The sequence below is a fragment of the Siphateles boraxobius genome, unplaced genomic scaffold (assembly GCF_051911475.1).
Source record: "Siphateles boraxobius isolate OS27281-9 unplaced genomic scaffold, OSU_SipBor_1 12, whole genome shotgun sequence".
NCBI lineage: Eukaryota > Metazoa > Chordata > Actinopteri > Cypriniformes > Leuciscidae > Siphateles > Siphateles boraxobius.
This window is the reverse complement of record NW_027508722.1, coordinates 23752204-23771275: the sequence shown is the minus strand read 5'-3', so window position 1 is coordinate 23771275 and position 19072 is coordinate 23752204. Positions and strand designations below refer to the sequence as shown.

Sequence of the window (19072 nt, the reverse complement as noted above, 5' to 3'; positions counted from 1 at the left end):
TGGATGCTTCGAACGGATTCTTGAGAGTGAATGTTTGCCAAAATGTAATTTAACAGATTTGTGGTTTATAACTAAGCTCTTGGTGATATTTGAATAACATCACAAGTAACTATAAACCCTGAAGTTCTTCATGTATATCTTAATTTAAAAAGAAGTGTGTGTGCAAGCCAATTCATTTAATTAAAGTAAATGTTAGCTTATAGATGACTTGATCATCCATATACAATATGCAAGTATGTGTGCATAATGAATTTCATAAATAAATATGGCAAAACACTAGCACAGCTAGTTAGGCTAGACACAAATGTGAAATTTAGGGCACAAAGAGAGACGGATAAATAGGAAAAGGACAAAATGATAGGAGTTACGAGGAGGCATAAGCTGAGGGTGAAAGAGAAATAATCACTTTTCAATGAATAGGCCTCCTCCCAAGTATGAACATATTAATATTAATTGCTGCATTCCTCTGATCCAGGCTCACTCAGACAGCACCTTTATTTGACCTGACAATTACAGCCCCACAAATACAATAGGGTTATTCAACATTTCCCTTCCACAGATTTTTATTTTCAGGCCAACAAAAGAGGTTAGAGAAAAGGGTATTTATTAGAATTTAAGATCATTTTTTTCTGAAAGTGTGAAAAGACTTACCCTCATATCGTTCCTAACCCATATGATTGACTTTCTTCTGTAGATAACCAACAGAGATGTTTGACAGAGGGTTGGCACTGCTGTTTTTCATAAAATGCAAGTCAAACAGCCTGTGGTGGCTGCCATACTCCAAAAATGAAATAAAAGCACCACAAATGTATCATTACTTCATAACATTACTTCATTAACTTTAACATTACCTCAAATTACTTCATAAAACTCATGTGCTGTATTTCAAGTCTTTTGAAGCTAAACAGCAGCTGTGTGTATGGATCGGTAAAACACTGAATATCTTTCCCACTGCCATAGCTCTCAAATGTAATTCATGTAATTTGAAGATTGATTCTTAAAATGCCAAGATCTGATTCACAAACCAGTGACACTACTGAAGCAGTTCTTTTTAGTGTATCAAAAACATGTAGTGCAACCAATGTAGTAGGATTCTTTTGAGAACCTGTTTTCTGAGTGAATCACTCAAAAAGACAAAAAAAGAAACAAAATCAGAAGTTGCCATTTAAACTGATCTATTATTACTGAATCAACATTAAGCTGTCTATACTTCCAGTGTAATACATAATGGACATAAATTGTATTTGGTTAAATGAATTGGAATCAGATCAAAATCAAATCAAGATCTGAAATCTTAAAATATGAAATAACCTCCCCAAAATTATTAAAAATAAAAAAAACTTGCCTTACAAAACATCGTATGGCTTTAGATGATTTGGAATATAGCTCATTAGTCATAGAGTCATATTAACCACTATTTAGCTTTTTGTTACGTTTGAAGCTCAACAGCACTTGGTCGCCATTTACTTTCACTGCATGCAAACAATCCTCCTGGGTTTCACAGAAGAATTAAAAACATTCTTAATTTGAGTTCCTTTTAAAGCTTTGAACATTATGCAGATGTAATCAAAAGTTTTTTTTTTTTTTTTATTGTTGCATCAAACATTCATTTGGTTTTAAACCTCTCTTGAGCATCTTCATCAGGTAGACTGAGTAGACACTGCCAGGGGCTGTACACCTCCACTGGGGCTCAGGCACGTTACCAAATCCTGGCTCTCAAGCTGCTGTCTGCTGACGTCCGTAATCGCGTATGTATCTAAGAAACGCTCAAGCAGATTTATGCATTCAATTTGAACTTCTTAAATGGAGAATTCCACGTACCCTAGAGCAGTTTTCCTCTGGGCCGATCATTTGACTTTATCCGTACCTTTTATCTGTTGCTGAGAACTCCGAATCGGCATTGGGGAGTGATATACGGCTAAGGAGAGAGAGAGAACACGAGCATCAATCCCTAAAGTAATTATCTCAGCTCCTCCTCATTCCAGAAGGCTAAATATAAGTGAAGTTTTTAGCTCCCAGTGGCAGCCATGTTGCCTTTGATAAACGGTGCGACTATAAAATGCGGGTGCGAAAGCCAGTATGTGTGTTTTAGTGTATTCTGCGTTCACACAGCCTGTCTTGGAGTATAAATTCTCCTGTTCTGTCTTTCTGCCATGAACAGTCGCTCGCACGCACACACAAAAGCAGATTCAGATAGGCGGGCAGGTATGGTTGTGCTAGATTGGAATTGTCAGAGGTGTCACATTAAATGTGCTATTATTAAGTCCAGGCTGAATTTTATGGCCTTGCAGGATCGTAAATTGGTTGGTCAGTCCTTTAAATTTTCGTATCCATCGAACGATGTGCTCTATCTGTCCTCACTTTTCTCCTGCTTTACTTTCTCTTCCTAGCTCTCTCTCTCTTTCTCCCCCTCCCTTTTACCACGTACAAATACAAGAGCTTGATCTTGACTATTTGGCCCCGGTTGAAATGGATGGCGTGAGTGTGACGGGATGAGAGGAGTGTGCGATGCTGAGAGTAGCTGACATCCGAGTTCACAGAGGCTTTAGAGGTCACTATGGCCCCTGGCCAAAGCCGTGACCCTCCTAAGGGAATAACAAGAGAGCCTGTCTCAGTATATCGATCAGGGGAAACTTACAAGGAGCTCTAGTACCATTTAAAAGTTGAGAAGTCTAAAAATCTGGACATTTCTCAATTGCATTTGAATGTTTTTGTTGAGGAAAAATCTGCACTTGCAGTTGTGTATCAGAAAATCAATGTACAATACATAATTAAGTGATAGCATGGGTAGCTTTACATTTTTCTTGGACATTACCTTACAGGTTGTGTGTAATATAGCTGTTTGAAACACTGCAGACCTTTTTCATACAGAAAGATCAAAGTGCACGACAAATGGAGTTTTTCTCTCCCAAAAGAAAGAACTGATTCTGAACTGCCCTAAATGAGTCATCAGCAATTCCAGTCTTAGTTCCTGCATAAACGTACAAAGTTTTGTAACAAATTTGCATAATGCCAGGTCTTCATTGGCTGCCCACAAACAAAGTCTACTTTGACCCTCCCTCGAACACTGTAGTTGTACCTAAGGCTTTAAAAGATTTTGGTTTGTGTTGTTGAAATGTCGAGAAGACTCCGTTTTCCGCTCTGCGAAAGCAATTCCACTTTGCCTGCACTTTCAAGAGATGAGGATTTGGACTTGAGCTTAAAATGATATGCTAAAACTGGCACCATCATTACTGTTCATATCACTGCATATACAAGTGCTGAAGAAGCCTCCGGAGCTTAAATTCAGAAATTTTTAACGGACATTTTGTTTCCCACATGCGTTGTAAGTGTTAGACCAGTCACAACAGACTGGGTCATCTGACCAATCAAAGCAGAGTAGCCTCTCGGAAAGGAGGGGTTTATAGAGACCGAATCCTTGATCGAACGGTTTCAGACACTGTGAGAACAGACGTGATGCTCCAATGTATATAATTAGAAAATGTACCTGCATTTTGAGCTTGGATGCATGTAAACCTGTTGTAGGACACCTTCAAAGCATTATTAGGAACCTTTAAAATAGCATTATAGGGCACTTTAAGTGCTGTGCATTTGATTACAGCTCTCATCTGTATTTGATTTTTTGAAGCTCAAGGACTTTGAGATGAAGTGTCTTTTATAGCCCAATATTTGACTTAAACTGACCTTGTCCCTCATCTCTTGATCAGATGTATTGATGACACTTAATTAAAACACACTCTGGGTGAATAGGTTAAGCTGATAGGCAGAGGCTGACAAGGGATGGATCAATACCACTGATCAGAGAAATTAAGATCTCAGGCTCTCAAAGTAGAGATAAAGACTGTGTTTAACAAATTAACATAAGAACTGAGTTGATAAAGCAGTAAAAAAATCATTAAATTATAAGCACTTTTCTCTCCTTTGAGAACTGGCTAGCAGAGCGCAGTCAACACTCAAAGATCAGCAAAAAGAGGGCTACTCACCATAAGACAAACATAAACAGACTTTTCTGGTCCAGTTATGGCACTTGGTTATTGCACTTGACTAATAAACAATAATAATAAACATTTATTTATATAGCACTTTTAATACATGGAATGAAACTCAAAGTGCTTCACAATCAAATAATACAATTTCACACAATGTCAACAATAATTTGTTTAATAAAAGGTTCACAATGTAAAATAAAGAAATTGGCATATATAATATCATAATTTTATATTGATTTATATAATATCAATATAAAATTATAAAATAAAACATAAAAAAAACATAGATTTATGGGTAAACCTAAAAAACCTCCTGCCCTTTCGCTTTTTAATAATGGGAAATTGTAGATGCATGGAGGGGATGTGCTTTTTTATGTATCTTATGCGATTTCTTTCTATACAAGATATTTTTATATAACTTATCATATTCATTTTTTCTCCCCTTAAACTAATTTATTATTTAGTCTTTAGACTTTTAAGCAGTTGTGGAATTATTTGGAATTAAAAATCTGTTTACTTTTTAGAAGTTCCATGTCATATTTTAGTAAATGAAGAGCTTCTTTCTTTTTCCAGATGGCCACAGAGGTGTTGGAGGATCTTCTAGAGGAGGACGACGAAGTTGTGGAGGTGTGTGTTATTTAAAAAAGAAAACGTTTTAAAATGATATTAGTGTTGTTACTCATTTCACAAGTTAACCAATTATAAAGAGTTGAAACATGAAACTGAAATGATGAAATGTTAAATAAATTACTTGTAACCTTATAAGATGTTTTTTTTTCCAGTTGTTGTGGTGTGGTTGTGTATTATCTGGCCCATCCTACAGGCTCCACCTGGTCGGATATTTGACACCAGCATTTGATGCATTGCTCACTGTCTCAGACAGCTGGATTCATAATTTATGGCATTATATCCTGCTGAAATAGTAGTTTGTTTGTGTGAAAGTGCTTTGGTCTTCACTTTACTTTATTAGCTAGAGAAATTACGAACACAATGCTAGGGTGGCTAAAACTGAGATACTTATACTATTTGATGGACCAGCACAAACAAACACACACACACACACACACACACACACACACACACACACACACACACACACACACACACGCGCGCACACACGCGCGCACACACGCACATAGCACATTTTTCTACCTCAACCCATTGCCACATAAATTATGGTGATGCCACAGAATACATTAAAAAGCATTATTAAACTCGAAGGCATTCAAAACTTTTCTTCAGACTTGATTAAAAATAGCTTATACAAACATCCTGATGTTGATGCATAAGTAATGAGCCAAACTGAAGCCAATAATAAATTATTAAACAAATTAATATGAAACTTACTGTAGTGTGACTTTCAGAGATTTGATTTATGTTATTTTTAAGATTTTTTTTGTTTATCACCTAGTCCTACTGGCTGTATAAAAAAGGATATGTTCTTTGATATGTCAGAATTGGAACTGGACCGTTAAATTCCTTTGATTGCTATCCCTATAGTCTACTCTCTGAAGAGTCGGGACTGAGGTTTACCGGTCCACTTCCACACACACGTACACACACACACCCACTCACTCTTTCTCTCTAATATATATCTGACAGATTGAGAGCGCTTACAGAGTGTTCTGAACATTCGGCTCAGGAGAGTCATAGAGTGTGAAAGAGGAGGAGACAGAGAGAGGGGGAGTGAGAGATGTTTGAACTCTGTGGTGTGTTATTGAGACATCAGAGAAGGGTATAGAGTGTAACAGTAGGTGATAAAGTGAAGAGCACTTCAACACAGCACAACAAAAACATGCACACACACTCTTCCCCACAGCCCATTTGTGTCTGACTTCCCTTTGTTCAATGTTCTCATTTTTCAGCATATAAACAAAGCTGCCCAATTGTTTGTTTCTCCCTCTCTTTTTGCTGCAAAATAAGGTTATTTTAATCCTGCCTGAAATCAAATATTTTTAGCACTGACATAGTGCACTGGAAGTGCTTTAGGTTTGTTTTGTTAATTACGAGTGGCTGACTGACTGTCTCATGTTTTTGCAGCCTACTTTTAGATGTATTTACTGTAGGCAAGAGTGTGGTAATTTGTGCCAGATTTTACACAATTAATGCAATAGGCCAGTACTTCCAAACCCTGATCCTGGAGTGACTCCAACACTGCTCAGTTGGAATCATTGGGGAATATAGGAATTGTTTACATTTTGAAATAAAAATATGAATACAAATGAGAAAGAAAAACAACATACTAATGCATGATCCCATTCCATTTATAATCCATGTGTATAGACTCGCAATCCCAGTTTGCTGCACATTATTTCCATTTGTGAAACCAGCCACAATAAAGTTTTAATAATCAGAATATTTGTATGTAGTATTTTATATATATCTTCTCTTCCTGTCTCAGGTGTGGTATCTGTTGGGATGGCTGTTTTATTTGCAGCTGGATAAACAAGACCTGACAAACAACAGTGTGAACTTCAGAAAATCAGCCTGGACGTACCTTAGCAAGGCCAAAAAGGTAGAGTTCGCACATATTCACACACTGCTCTTTTGGAAATGATGAGGCCATCTGATTTCATCATAGCATAGTTTTCATTCTCCCCCACATACAGTACACACACACATTTTCTACCTGGCTGATTCCTCCACTCCTCCCTTGGTCCCTTCTCATTTTTTCCATCCGTCATGGCTCTCTCAGCATGCCGTCAGCTCTTTTCAGCTCTTTTTCTACTGTGAAATTTTTCGAACTCTGCTGGTGTCCGAGCGCTATAGAAATGGAAAATGAAAGCCAGAGTTTGAAATAAAATGAGAGGGGGAATAGCTTGCAGGGTGAGGCATGACTATATAGCTCTTTTTTCTACCAACCCCTGTTCTTTTCTTCTTTTTCTTCCTCCTCCCCATTTCCATCTCCTCCTCAGCCTTTTCTTTGTTACATGACTTTGGTTCTCTCTGAGGAAACCTTTGGTCACTGCATGTAGTCTTTTTTGTTCCTCTTCCATTGTTTTTCTGTCTCTGCGTCTCTCTCGTTTCTAATAGATTCGTCGTCATCTGTCCTTCATGATCTAGTGAGATGAATTGGGAAGGCCGGGCACACACCTGCTGTCTCACATATAGCTGTAGATCTATATGTCTCTCCTTGAGTCTCTGAAGTACAAACTTTCAATACTTAGTTATTGCAGAATGCACTATTGATGGGTAGTTATGGTTAGCCAATAGGAAAGCAGGAGAAATGTATTTCAGTACTCTTATCGATCCTAATGGCTTTTCAAAGTCTCTTTAATCTTTCAAATTAAAACAGCACCTAGCACTTCATGTAGAAACAGTAACCACAGAAATAAAGTATGTTTTATTTGTAAATAATATTTTTTTTCAGATTTCCTTCTCCATTTGTTTATATATTTCCATATTTATTTATGTATTTCTTTGTCCTATGGGATAAAATGACATGGTCTTGTGGGTTTGATTTTTTTTTTTTTTTAAATAAAATATAGGTTGTTTTATATCAACATTTGAAAGTAAAAATATAATAATCCAATTAATAATGAGCCCATGCTATTTTATTTCAGAGTCGTTTAATGGTTTATCTCTCCGACCGCTTAATCCTGAATGACTTTATAAGGTCTTTGGAGTTTGTCTACTGTTTAAATCTGTGAAGAAAAATCTCTGTTTGTGCTGCTCTATACATTTTTTAAAAGGAAATTTAAGAGCTAAAAATTGGCTCATGAGCACAAAATATGTAAATAAGACCTGAAAGTCACACTCTTGGCTTTGGTTCAGACTTGTGAATATTTAATTACATTCGCTAAAGTCTCAATTATTCATCTGCTCTTTAATCAGTGCCCCATATCGCCAAGCTTTTGTTAGCGGTGTCATTAATATGGCCGTAATAAAGCAAACAGTAATTATTTATTAATTAGCCTTTTAGAATCTCTCTGCGTTATGAAATATACTGCCAGTTATGACTGAGCTAGACTAATGTTGCTAGTATAATGCTTAGTATTGACAGCAATAACCTTTCAACTTTTAGTAATAGAATTGCCTGAACTGTTGATTAAATCTGGTGATCATATACATTTTCCATCCTTTGGGAACAAAATATTTCAGTAGCATCATAGAGAGTCTTATTTTGTGCACCATTGCTTTGCTAAACCTATTAAAACAGAAATACATTTCCATCTTTGGTAAAACACAAAATAAATTATCTGAGTATTTGGTCCATGCAGTGGGTGTCAGGGGGTCAATGTTAGTTTGAAGTTTGAACATTAACTTTTATTGAAAGGACGAAAGTAGTTGAAACGTCTTAAAACAATATTTAAGGAACGTCATGAAAGCAGGTGTTCTTGGATAAATAAAGAAATAAATGGATGGATTATACAATCCACCTGATATATCAAATGTTTTCTTAAGCCCTATTCAGACAGAACTTGTTTTCCAAACGTAGTTTGAGTTACAATTCTTATCACCCAACGTCTATGATTTCTTGTACCAATTCGGACAGGACTAATATCTCTGTGGTCATTACAGAGGTGGAAGTGTGTGTTTTCTAGGCGTGGGCATTACAGAAGGTCATGTGCTGTGCGTGCGTATGACGTATACGTTTTTTTAATGAATTATTGCTTCTTTTTTTAAGTTTATAGAAGTGGCTGTTTGTAATAAACCCACATAAGTTAGCATAGACATCTAGACAAGTATTACCTACATGACACTAATATTAAAATCTTTAAATATTAAATATTTGTTTCCGCGATTTGGCTCTATTTATTAATTTTGTACTTGTATTTTTTCGTCAGATACCATCCATGTTGAAATGAATGCATGTGGAAGATTGGTGCGTAAACTGTAGCACAGGCAGATCAAGAAACACACGAGGAGATGCTGTAGGATAATATAACATCAGCAATCAAAGACATTCGCATTTGTACGGGATTAGAATTCTCAGAGGACTGTTGAGTTTGCAGGAAAACAGTGGGTAATTTGCTCTGTAATTTTTACTTAGGTAGTGTGAGAAAAACGCAGACATGGCAAATTCTGGCGGGATTAAAATCGCAAAGTACACCCCATCCAATTAGGGCTTTATTCTGAAAGATATTACGTTTATAGCTGTTGCCACAACTCTATAAAGTATGTCCATACATTGTTAAATCTTTTATGATGATGACAGTTTATGCTTCTCCTTTAGTGATCATTTGCCAGTTGTGAAATTGATGGCTCTTGAGCTAATCTCTTGATTACAGTCTCGATTTTTCTCCTGAATCGATTAATTTCCCCTGCTCCTCTGATTTTAATTAGCTTGTGGCTACTCTGCCTGTTGCGGATTTGTTTTCTGTATATGCGCTCATATTGCTGTTTTCTACCTTCACTCCACCCTTCCTCGCTTCCTCTATCCGCTCGTTCTTCTGTCACACTCTATGACTTCAGGCAGGGTTCAGATTCCACTTTAGCCGCTATTCACCATTGATTTTCTGCCTTCTGCTCAATGTCCAGCTCTTTACACGTCCATCCCTTAGCTCCCACCTCCCCTCCCATCCATACCTCACTACCTCTCTTTTCTCTTTCTTTCTCTTGTGCCACTCCTCACTACCTCTCTTTAATCCCTCTATTCCTTGCTAACTCTCTTTTCTTTCTCTATTTCTTTCTCTTTTCTGTCTGTATGTACTATACCTGCAATTAACATCTGCCTCGCTGATTCGATTGCAAGTGGTCTGTCACGGTGGGTTGTGGAGAAATGGAGAAGAGGACTCAAATGAGGAGTGAAATGAAGAATTTAATAAAGATAAAACATAAAATAAACAAACCAACAAAAGAATTCCAATGTTTCAAAACTAAATCCAACACAGACCAGACAGGACAGGCACAGAAATCCACACGACTAAACCACGTAACAATGACAACGAACGAGCACAGGACAGCAAACACAGGAAGACTAAATAGGGAGATAAACAAGGAGGGTAACGAGACAGACAGGTGGAGCAAATAAACCAATAATCAGATAACAAGAGGGAGGGGTCAACAATGACGAGAGCACATGGCTCAACATAACAAACACCCATGTGCAACACAAGACCGGACAGACATGTGACATAACCCCCTCCTTACGGAGCGGCTACCAGACGCTCCATCAGGCCAAGGCGGGACAGTAAGGAAACATCAGGGCGGGACGGGAGGGACAGACCAAGGGGGAAACGGGAGGGACAGACCAAGGGGGAAACGGGAGGGACAGACCAAGGGGGAAACGGGAGGGACAGACCAAGGGGGAAACGGGAGGGACAGACCAGGGGGGGAACGGGAGGGACAGACCAGGGAAAAACAGAGTAAATCGGACGGCCAGGGCGAAACAGAGTTCATCGGGCGGCCAGAGCGAAACAAAGTTCATCGGGCGGCCAGGGCGGCGAAGACCCCTCGGGCGGCCAGGGCGGCGAAGACCCCTCGGGCGGCCAGGGCGGCGAAGACCCCTCGGGCGGCCAGGGCGGCGAAGACCCCTCGGGCGGCCAGGGCGGCGAAGACCCCTCGGGCGGCCAGGGCGGCGAAGACCCCTCGGGCGGCCATGGTGGTGACTCCGGCTCAGGAACCGCGGACACCGGCTCAGGAACAGCGGACACCGGCTCAGGAACAGCGGACACCGGCTCATGAACAGCGGACACCGGCTCAGGTACAGCGGACACCGGCTCAGGTACAGCGGACACCGGCTCAGGTACAGCGGACACCGGCTCAGGAACAGCCACAAGAACTGAAACAGTTACAAGAACAGACACAAAAACAGAAACAAACACTGGCTCTGGCGCTGGAACAGGCACTGGCTCTTGCTCCGGCCCTGGAACAGACACTGGCTCCGACCCTGGAACAGCAGACACTGGCTCCGGCCCTGGAACAGCAGACACTGGCTCCGGCCCTGGAACAGCAGACACTGGCTCCGGCCCTGGAACAGCAGACACTGGCTCCGGCCCTGGAACAGCAGACACTGGCTCCGGCCCTGGAACAGCAGACACTGGCTCCGGCCCTGGAACAGCAGACACTGGCTCCGGCCCTGGAACAGCAGACACTGGCTCCGGCCCTGGAACAGCAGACACTGGCTCCGGCTCTGGAACAGCAGACACTGGCTCCGGCTCTGGAACAGCAGACACTGGCCCCGGCTCTGGAACCGACTCTGGCTCTGACTCGTAAACAGCAGATACAGACATATCCAGGATCCGCGCCAGACGTTCCAAATAGTCCGTAAGTGCCTTGGCGGCCACACAAATGGGCATTTCCGGATCTGTCTCAGACTGGGCAGACTGGACTTGCTCAGTCTCTGACTGCGCAGACAGAGCATGTACTGTCTCTCGCTGGGCAGACGTGACGTGAGACGTGACGTGAACAGTCTCTCGCTGGGCAGACGTGAAGTGAACAGTCTCTCGCTGGGCAGACGTGACGTGAACAGTCTCTCGCTGGGCAGACGTGACGTGAACAGTCTCTCGCTGGGCAGACGTGACGTGAACAGTGTTGTGCAAGTTACTTCCAAACTGTAATACATTATATATTACTTGTTACTGTTATTTAAAAGTAATTCATTACCTTACAATATTACTGTCTCAGAATTGTAATGCGTTACATTACTCCTGTATTACTTTTGAGTTACTTTCACCAAAATAACAATACATGAGTAGAACTTAACATTCTAAAATAAGGCTGTAAGGATATGCCATATCCTATGAAACCGAAACGCGACACTCAGATCCACGAACCTGCAGAATCGCGACACACCCCTTCCAACTCCCAGCGTTATCCTTCCCGTCCAGATCCAATGCTACCACATCTTTAAATTACTATTAGTATTATCTGAAGTTAACTTAACATTATAAAATACGTAGACCTACACCACAAAACTAGTTGAGGATAAATTATTTAAAATTTGGGAATTCCAGCGTTATGGACATGACATTTGCAGTCAAAACTTGAAATATAAATTCTCAGAAAATGCATTAATACCAAAATATTGAAACGTCTGTTTATCCATAGGCTCCTCCCAGAAAGGAGTCCAGACATTAGAAAAATATCAGTCTACACATGCGTTTTATATTTAATATTATGGAAATAGACAGTCATGCGTGACAAAAAAATCTTTAACTTTTAGGAGGCAACGATAATTTTTTGTATTTTTTTTATTCTGTGAATTACACTGCGCAAATCGGATGAAGAAGGGTTGGCTCTCCACAGAACATAAAATATTCATGTTATTTTATTTTTCGTGTTCCCATTTATGAGGAAAAAACAATGTTACAGACGTGACAGTTCTCCCTTATGGACGCGACCGCTCTGAAGCGGCACTAAAAGACTGCTTTAAAACTTTCACAGAGACCTTACACACACAAAGCCTTTCTTTAAAGTGAATTTCGTTTTGTATTAATTGTATCTTAATTTTAACCAATGTTTCGTCAACCAATTGCCTGGATTTAAGCGCGTGAACTGGAGCGCGTCTCATAAATGAACCGAAACTCAGCGTATAAGTATAGCCTATTCACGGACTTGAAAAATATATCTATATTGAAGTGTCTACTTGTAAACAGAACAATTCAAAACGAAAGAAAACAGACTGCTCTCTGCTTATGAAATGAAATGTGCATTTCTCTCTGGTGCATTCACTAGGCTACTGCGAAGATCGCGAGTCAGCATCGTCAACTTCATCTTGACTTTATTAATAGACAGTTAAAATGTCTCCTTGCTATATTTGACATATTCATAATCATTGCTTTTGCCGGTTCTTTTTGACAGCTTTTAGGTGCTTTATCGGCAGCGCCGCCGCCCTTACATGAACGCGTCACACCGCATCAAAAACATGATTGCGTGATGAAAACATGAAAAATACCACATAAACATAGCCTAACTGTTTAGAAAGAAAACACAGAACGAATAGCCTAATGCGCGTACGTCCATCTCGCGAATGTATAATCTTCTTCATGCCATCTTTACCATTAGCTGCTTTTCCACTGGCGAGCACAGAAGCCGAAATCATACCTCACGGCACTTCTGTAAAAAATAAATCGCTATACAAATATATATCAGACGCTGCCATTTAGTCTTTATTTACAGACTTGGACACCACACGCGGCTATTGACTGACCACGAACAGTTGATTTAGCCTACTTGCATTTTTCATTCGTTAATGTCTCGCGGTCTTGCTGTTTTTTGTTGTTGTTTGTTTTACAATTAAAACTAAAAGTCTGTTGTAACGCAAGCCTTACTGAACATGTACCGAGTAAAATATTACTGAAAATTGATAAGTAATGCCTTACACTACTGCGTTACAGCAAAAAGTAATATGTTACTGTAATGCATTACTTTTGTAACGCGTTACTCCCAACACTGGACGTGAACAGTCTCTCGCTGGGCAGACGTGACGTGAACAGTCTCTCGCTGGGCAGACGTTACGTGAACAGTCTCTCGCTGGGCAGACGTGACGTGAACAGTCTCTCGCTGGGCAGACGGGACGTGAACAGTCTCTCGCTGGGCAGACGGGACGTGAACAGTCTCTCGCTGGGCAGACGGGACGTGAACAGTCTCTCGCTGGGCAGACGGGACGTGAACAGTCTCTGGCTGGGCAGACGGGACGTGAACAGTCTCTGACTGGGCAGACGGGACGTGAACAGTCTCTGGCTGGGCAGGCGCAGGTCTCCTTCTCCGTCCTTTCTGACGGATGTATGCAAACTCGAGGCTGGCTAAAACCATCGATGAAGTCCCCACGCTTGACGGATCCAGTGATGATGACTCTGCTGCCCTCCTTTCCTCATTCCTTTGAACGCACATGGATAAATATTTAAACAAAGAAATCCCATTCTCCTTCTCCGCAGGAGAAAGTTCGCTCCGCTGAATCCACATTGGCTCGTTCGTTCTGTCACGGTGGGTTGTGGAGAAATGGAGAAGAGGACTCAAATGCGGAGTGAAATGAAGAATTTAATAAAGATAAAACATAAAATAAACAAACCAACAAAAGAATTCCAATGTTTCAAAACTAAATCCAACACAGACCCGACAGGACAGGCACAGAACTCCACACGACTAAACCACGTAACAATGACAACGAACGAGCACAGGACAGCAAACACAGGAAGACTAAATAGGGAGGCAAACAAGGAGGGTAACGAGACAGACAGGTGGAGCAAATAAACCAATAATCAGATAACAAGAGGGAGGGGTCAACAATGACGAGAGCACATGGCTCAACATAACAAACACCCATGTGCAACACAAGACCGGACAGACATGTGACATGGTCAGCTGAGCTCTATTGCTGCTTATTCCTGGTGTTAAGGATTAGCTCACCCAAAATTGAATAATCTGTCTCCCTCATGTTGTTCACATATTCCAGACCTTTTTTTATTTTGTATTTTGCGAGAATTGTATGTTAATAATTATTATTTATGCAATGATATGAATACTACTATTTTGTTTTCTAATTTTCTAAAATAATTTTTCAATCAAAGCTGTATTTCATGTTAAAATAGAGATAAGGCATTAACATTTCAACTTTTGAAGGCAGATTAGTGTCATCTGGTGGGAGTAAAAAAAAGAAAAAATGTTAATGCCATGGTGTAACCACTAGATTACTATATACAGTAGCTCTATATAAAGAGGCTTGTACATAAAAACTTTATTCAGATATTCTCCAAACGACTTTTTGTCAAGATTTAGATTTGTTTGAAATGTTGATTTTAAGTGTCAGTTTTTCCAATAATTTTACTAGAGTCAAACCTGAACACAGAGAGATATTTTGTTACATGTAACATCAAAATGCATTTTTGATTACCTCCTAATGTGATTTAGTCAAATCACATTTTTATTCTTCAGTATTTTTCTCCCTCTTTCCATATGTCAGTACTTCTTATTTCTCTCCATCAGCTCTTTCTTTCCTCTCTTCATCCCTCAGTACATCTCTTTTTATTCTTCATTACCTCCATCCCATGTCCTGTATTGATCTGGGCAGTATTGATTGAGCTTTGAGTGCATGACCACATTTTCAGCTATTAATAATCTTACATATAATTATTTATCATCCTTACTGTATGCTATGATGCATAAATGGTCCAAACTCTTGCTTTGTGAATAGATAGTCACACTTTATCGATCCTCAAGGGGAAATTGAAGAAAGAAAAATTTGGATGGTATTTCATCAGCTTTTGTTCAGTGTGGAAATAATAGACCTCGTGTGTCACAGTGTTACTTCAGCGTTAGTAAAGCATCTCATTCAGCCATGGGTGCATGACCCGTTTTGAACATCTCATTGCTCTGTCTGTAACTTACCATTGCGGCTCTTGAAATCGCCTCTAGCAAGACCCATGAAAAACACATTTACACAGTGACACCTTTTATGTGGCCTTGATAAACTAATATACACAGCTGAAATATTTTTGTGTTAATGTGCATAAGAGGGAGTATTCACACGCTTTTCACATTCCAATCAAACAAATTAAGTCTCAGACTGCTATTTTCTTCCAATAAATCTGAATGAATATAACATTCCTGGAAGAGACAAGAGTGTGTTTTTAGACAGGAATGAGCCTTGTCCGTTGTCTTTTGTCCGATTTTGTCTGTGATTTTGTGTGTATTTGTATGTTTTTCCAAACATGTATTTTTCTCAACTCTGTTTATATGTGCAGCAGCTGTGTTGATAATGCTTTGTGTCATTTCATTGAGTGCAGTAGAGATGAAGACATCTGATCCCACAGCTGTCTTTCACATACACTACACCAGAGCAAATTGAGAGCAGGCGATGTGAATCGTGTATTTGATTGCATGTTTTAGATCAAAGCCAGCTATTAGGTGCTCTCACATTGTTTACAGGTTTTACAAGGCAGGGCTCAAATGTCAGTATAAAAATATTCTAGTAAGTGCCACACATTTTTTCATTATGCAACACAGCACATATAAAGCAGACGTTTCGGCCATATGTATATATAAAAGAACTTTATGACAACCAGCTGCAAATCACTGTTAGTGTGAATATAGCTTAAATAGTGTGTTCCTTAAAAAGCCTGGACCTCTTCCATCCACTAGGTTCAAGATCATTTTCAAGAACCCTCCAATCCTATTTGGTCTTGTCAATTATCTTTTATAATCAATGTTTAGAAAGCAGGTGGAATTGTAAACCACCAGCAAGCAAATGTGATTAACTGAAGTGTCAGCAAACAACAACTGAGGAAAGGTCAGCTAATCTTACTTATTTTTATCCTATATTTATTGCTCTGTATGTAGCATTACTTTGTAGGTGTTTGTTCTTACCCGTTTTCTTTTCCTTAGGTCTAAACTTTTTGTAATCATCAAAGCCAATGTGTTATGACACTACCTGATCCCCTATCATTTCCTCTTTCAAGTGTAGCTATAAAGAAAACGTACCCAAAAAATAATCAATTCTTTAGTATGTAAAATCATCTTAAAATGCTCTGTAGGATTTTTGTGCTGCATTATTGTGTAGACGTTTATGAAAGTTTTGAAAAAACAATATTATAGGCCTACACTTTCTTATAGGTTGTGCAATATTTGAATTCTCAGTTACTTTTATAGTAGATTGATGTTTTATACATGTACTCTAGAAAACCCTTCCGGTCTTTTTGCTTGTATTTTTGTGCTCCCAGTCGAGTGAGAGCCGCAGAGCATCTTTTGTTCAGTGCCTATGTGTGTTTGTTCTTTTAGCTCAGGTCTGTAGTTTGATGTATTAAGAGCCGTTCTCATCTCTTGAGACATACGAACGTGTTATCACTGTGCTTTTAGAGAAATCATTTATTGTGGACACGAGCACACACAGGATTGGAGGCACTTATTTATCTGTAGATTCACACTGAAAACACTATCCTGCCTTTTATTATCACTCTTTTCGCACTCATATTTCCCTGTTTTGATGCACACAAGCGTTTGAAAGTTGACCTTTTTCTTTGATGTTAGGTGTGGGTGTGTGATTAAGAAAGTGAAGAATCAGGGCAGTTGGTGTTATGGATATGCGAGTTGTATATTAAATACTGAAATCTGTTTTTTTCTCCCCTGTTCAATGTAAATACATTGAAAATTGAATAATATTATTTATGTAATATGCTTTACTTGCTTTAAGTAACTTTAACTACATGTTGTCATTTGGGCACCAGTCAGTGTGATTTGGATTTCAGTGCAGGATACTTTTGCTACACCAGTACTGTAGATGTCTGTTTGTGTTTTATGAATGAATCATTTACTCATGACTCAACATGATGTCACGTTAGAATCAAGGAATGAAATGGTCCTTCGAGGCCAAACTCGAATGCTTTTTGAAATGTCTGATTCGTTCTAGTGAATCGATTTGTTCAGATGATTTTTCCAGAAACATTAAAAATTCAAATCCCTGCGCAGAAGTACTACATTTTAGGTCTTATATTCTTAAATTCAGACTGCGAAATCACAACTCGGGTAAACTTTCTTTTGCCATGGGTTAGTGTCGCAGGAAACACTGGTGTATGCCTCAGAGGGAGAAAAGGGAGTGTGTGTACTGTGAAGATATAAATGACTATCTGTCAGCTGGACAGTAAGGTCAGTTGTGGATCAGGAGTCAGTTCAGTCCAGCAGTTCATCAGAAGAGAGAGGTACAGAACGAGAGGGAGAGATACGGCCCGAGGAGAGTGATTTAGGGACAGTGGGAGGAGTCTTTGATGGTAATCTGAATGATGAAAGAGGGAAGGACAAACACAATCACATTCATTACTTTCAAATGCACACTACACTGGACACACACACAGTGTATATGTGTCAGGTTTTAACAGAATTCTGAGGACCAGCCATGGCTAATAAATAAAATCAGATATATACATACATTTATACAGTATCTAAATGAAGAATTATAGATCTAAATAAAACAACATAAATATTTATATTGATAATACAATTTTAGAACTTTAGAATTAGGGGCTAGAAAAAAATCATTAGCTCAGTTTAATATCCCTGCCATGACAGAAACAAACGTGTGTGTGTGTGTGTGTGTGTGTGCGCGCACGAGTGTGTGTGTGTGTGTGTGTGTGTGTGTGTGTGTGTGTGTGTGTGTGTGTGTGTGTGTGTGTGTGTGTGTGTGTGTGTGTGTGTGTGTGTGTGTGTGTGTGTGTGTGTGTGTGTGTGTGTGTGTGTGTGTGTGTGTGTGTGTGTTTCTATCCTGGTGGGGACTTCAACCTGAATGCAAACAAACTTATAGGGACTCACAGTGGGGAACTAAATTGAGGTCCCCATGATGAAACAAGCTTATAAATCATACAGAATATATATATTTTTTTATAGTAAAACGCATAACGTTTTGTGTGATGGGTAAGTTTAGTGGTAGGGTTAGTGTAAGGGGATAGAATATACAGTTTGTACAGTCAACAAATCATTACATCTATGGAGAGTCCCCACAAAAATCTATATATTTTTTGTGCTGTTTCCCAATTGAGTTAGATGGTCATAGCAGGAGATCACAGACTCACTTCTTCTCTCTCTCTCTCTCTCTCTCTCTCTCTCTCTCTCTCTCTCACACACACACACACACACCATCAGCGCCTCCAGACAATTTTCTTCAGCAAAGAACCCACCCAAACAGAGCTCCTCTGCAAAGCTGCCATTTCAAAACATAGAAATACAGCAGTGGAGAAGGTACACATAGACGTCTTGGATTAAGTGGAAGACACACTTTTCAGCAGTAGCTATATATAGGAGGAATATTTCTGCTGTATACACTTTTGAGATCTTATTAAAGGATGTAAAGATGAGGAGATTTGTGGAAGTGTTTTTGACTGTGTGTGTGTGTGTGTGTGTGTGTGTGTGTGTGTGTGTGTGTGTGTGTGTGGCTGATGGAGTGCAACTCTTATCAGGACTGGAGATCAGGTCTCAGTAATTACTGGGAGGAACTCCAGATGGTGTCTGTCGCTGAGGTAACACATTCGAGGGAGCGCGGTCCTCCTCTAGATTGATTAAATAACCACCACTCAGATCTGTGAATCCAAAACGCTGGAGCTGTGGCACAAGTGTTTCTCAATTCATTTATTTATTCCCAGAGGGGGTGGGCGGAGTGGTACAGGGTCATTCTCAGTCCTTTTTTTTTTTTTTTTTTATCTCTGTGGAAGATC

The 19072-nt window shown here is 39.6% G+C and overlaps 1 protein-coding gene across 2 annotated transcripts in view; it reads left to right on the top strand.

The window, feature by feature from the left end:
* The window catches only part of LOC143722665 (uncharacterized), a 94203-nt gene that overhangs the window by 70829 nt on the left and 4302 nt on the right, over window positions 1-19072 (top strand). For both annotated transcript variants that reach the window (XM_077214156.1, XM_077214152.1), the window contains exons 9-10: window positions 4563-4616; window positions 6391-6504. In XM_077214156.1, the coding sequence (XP_077070271.1) occupies window positions 4563-4616; window positions 6391-6504 (168 nt within the window). The remainder of the gene's footprint in view (window positions 1-4562; window positions 4617-6390; window positions 6505-19072) is intronic.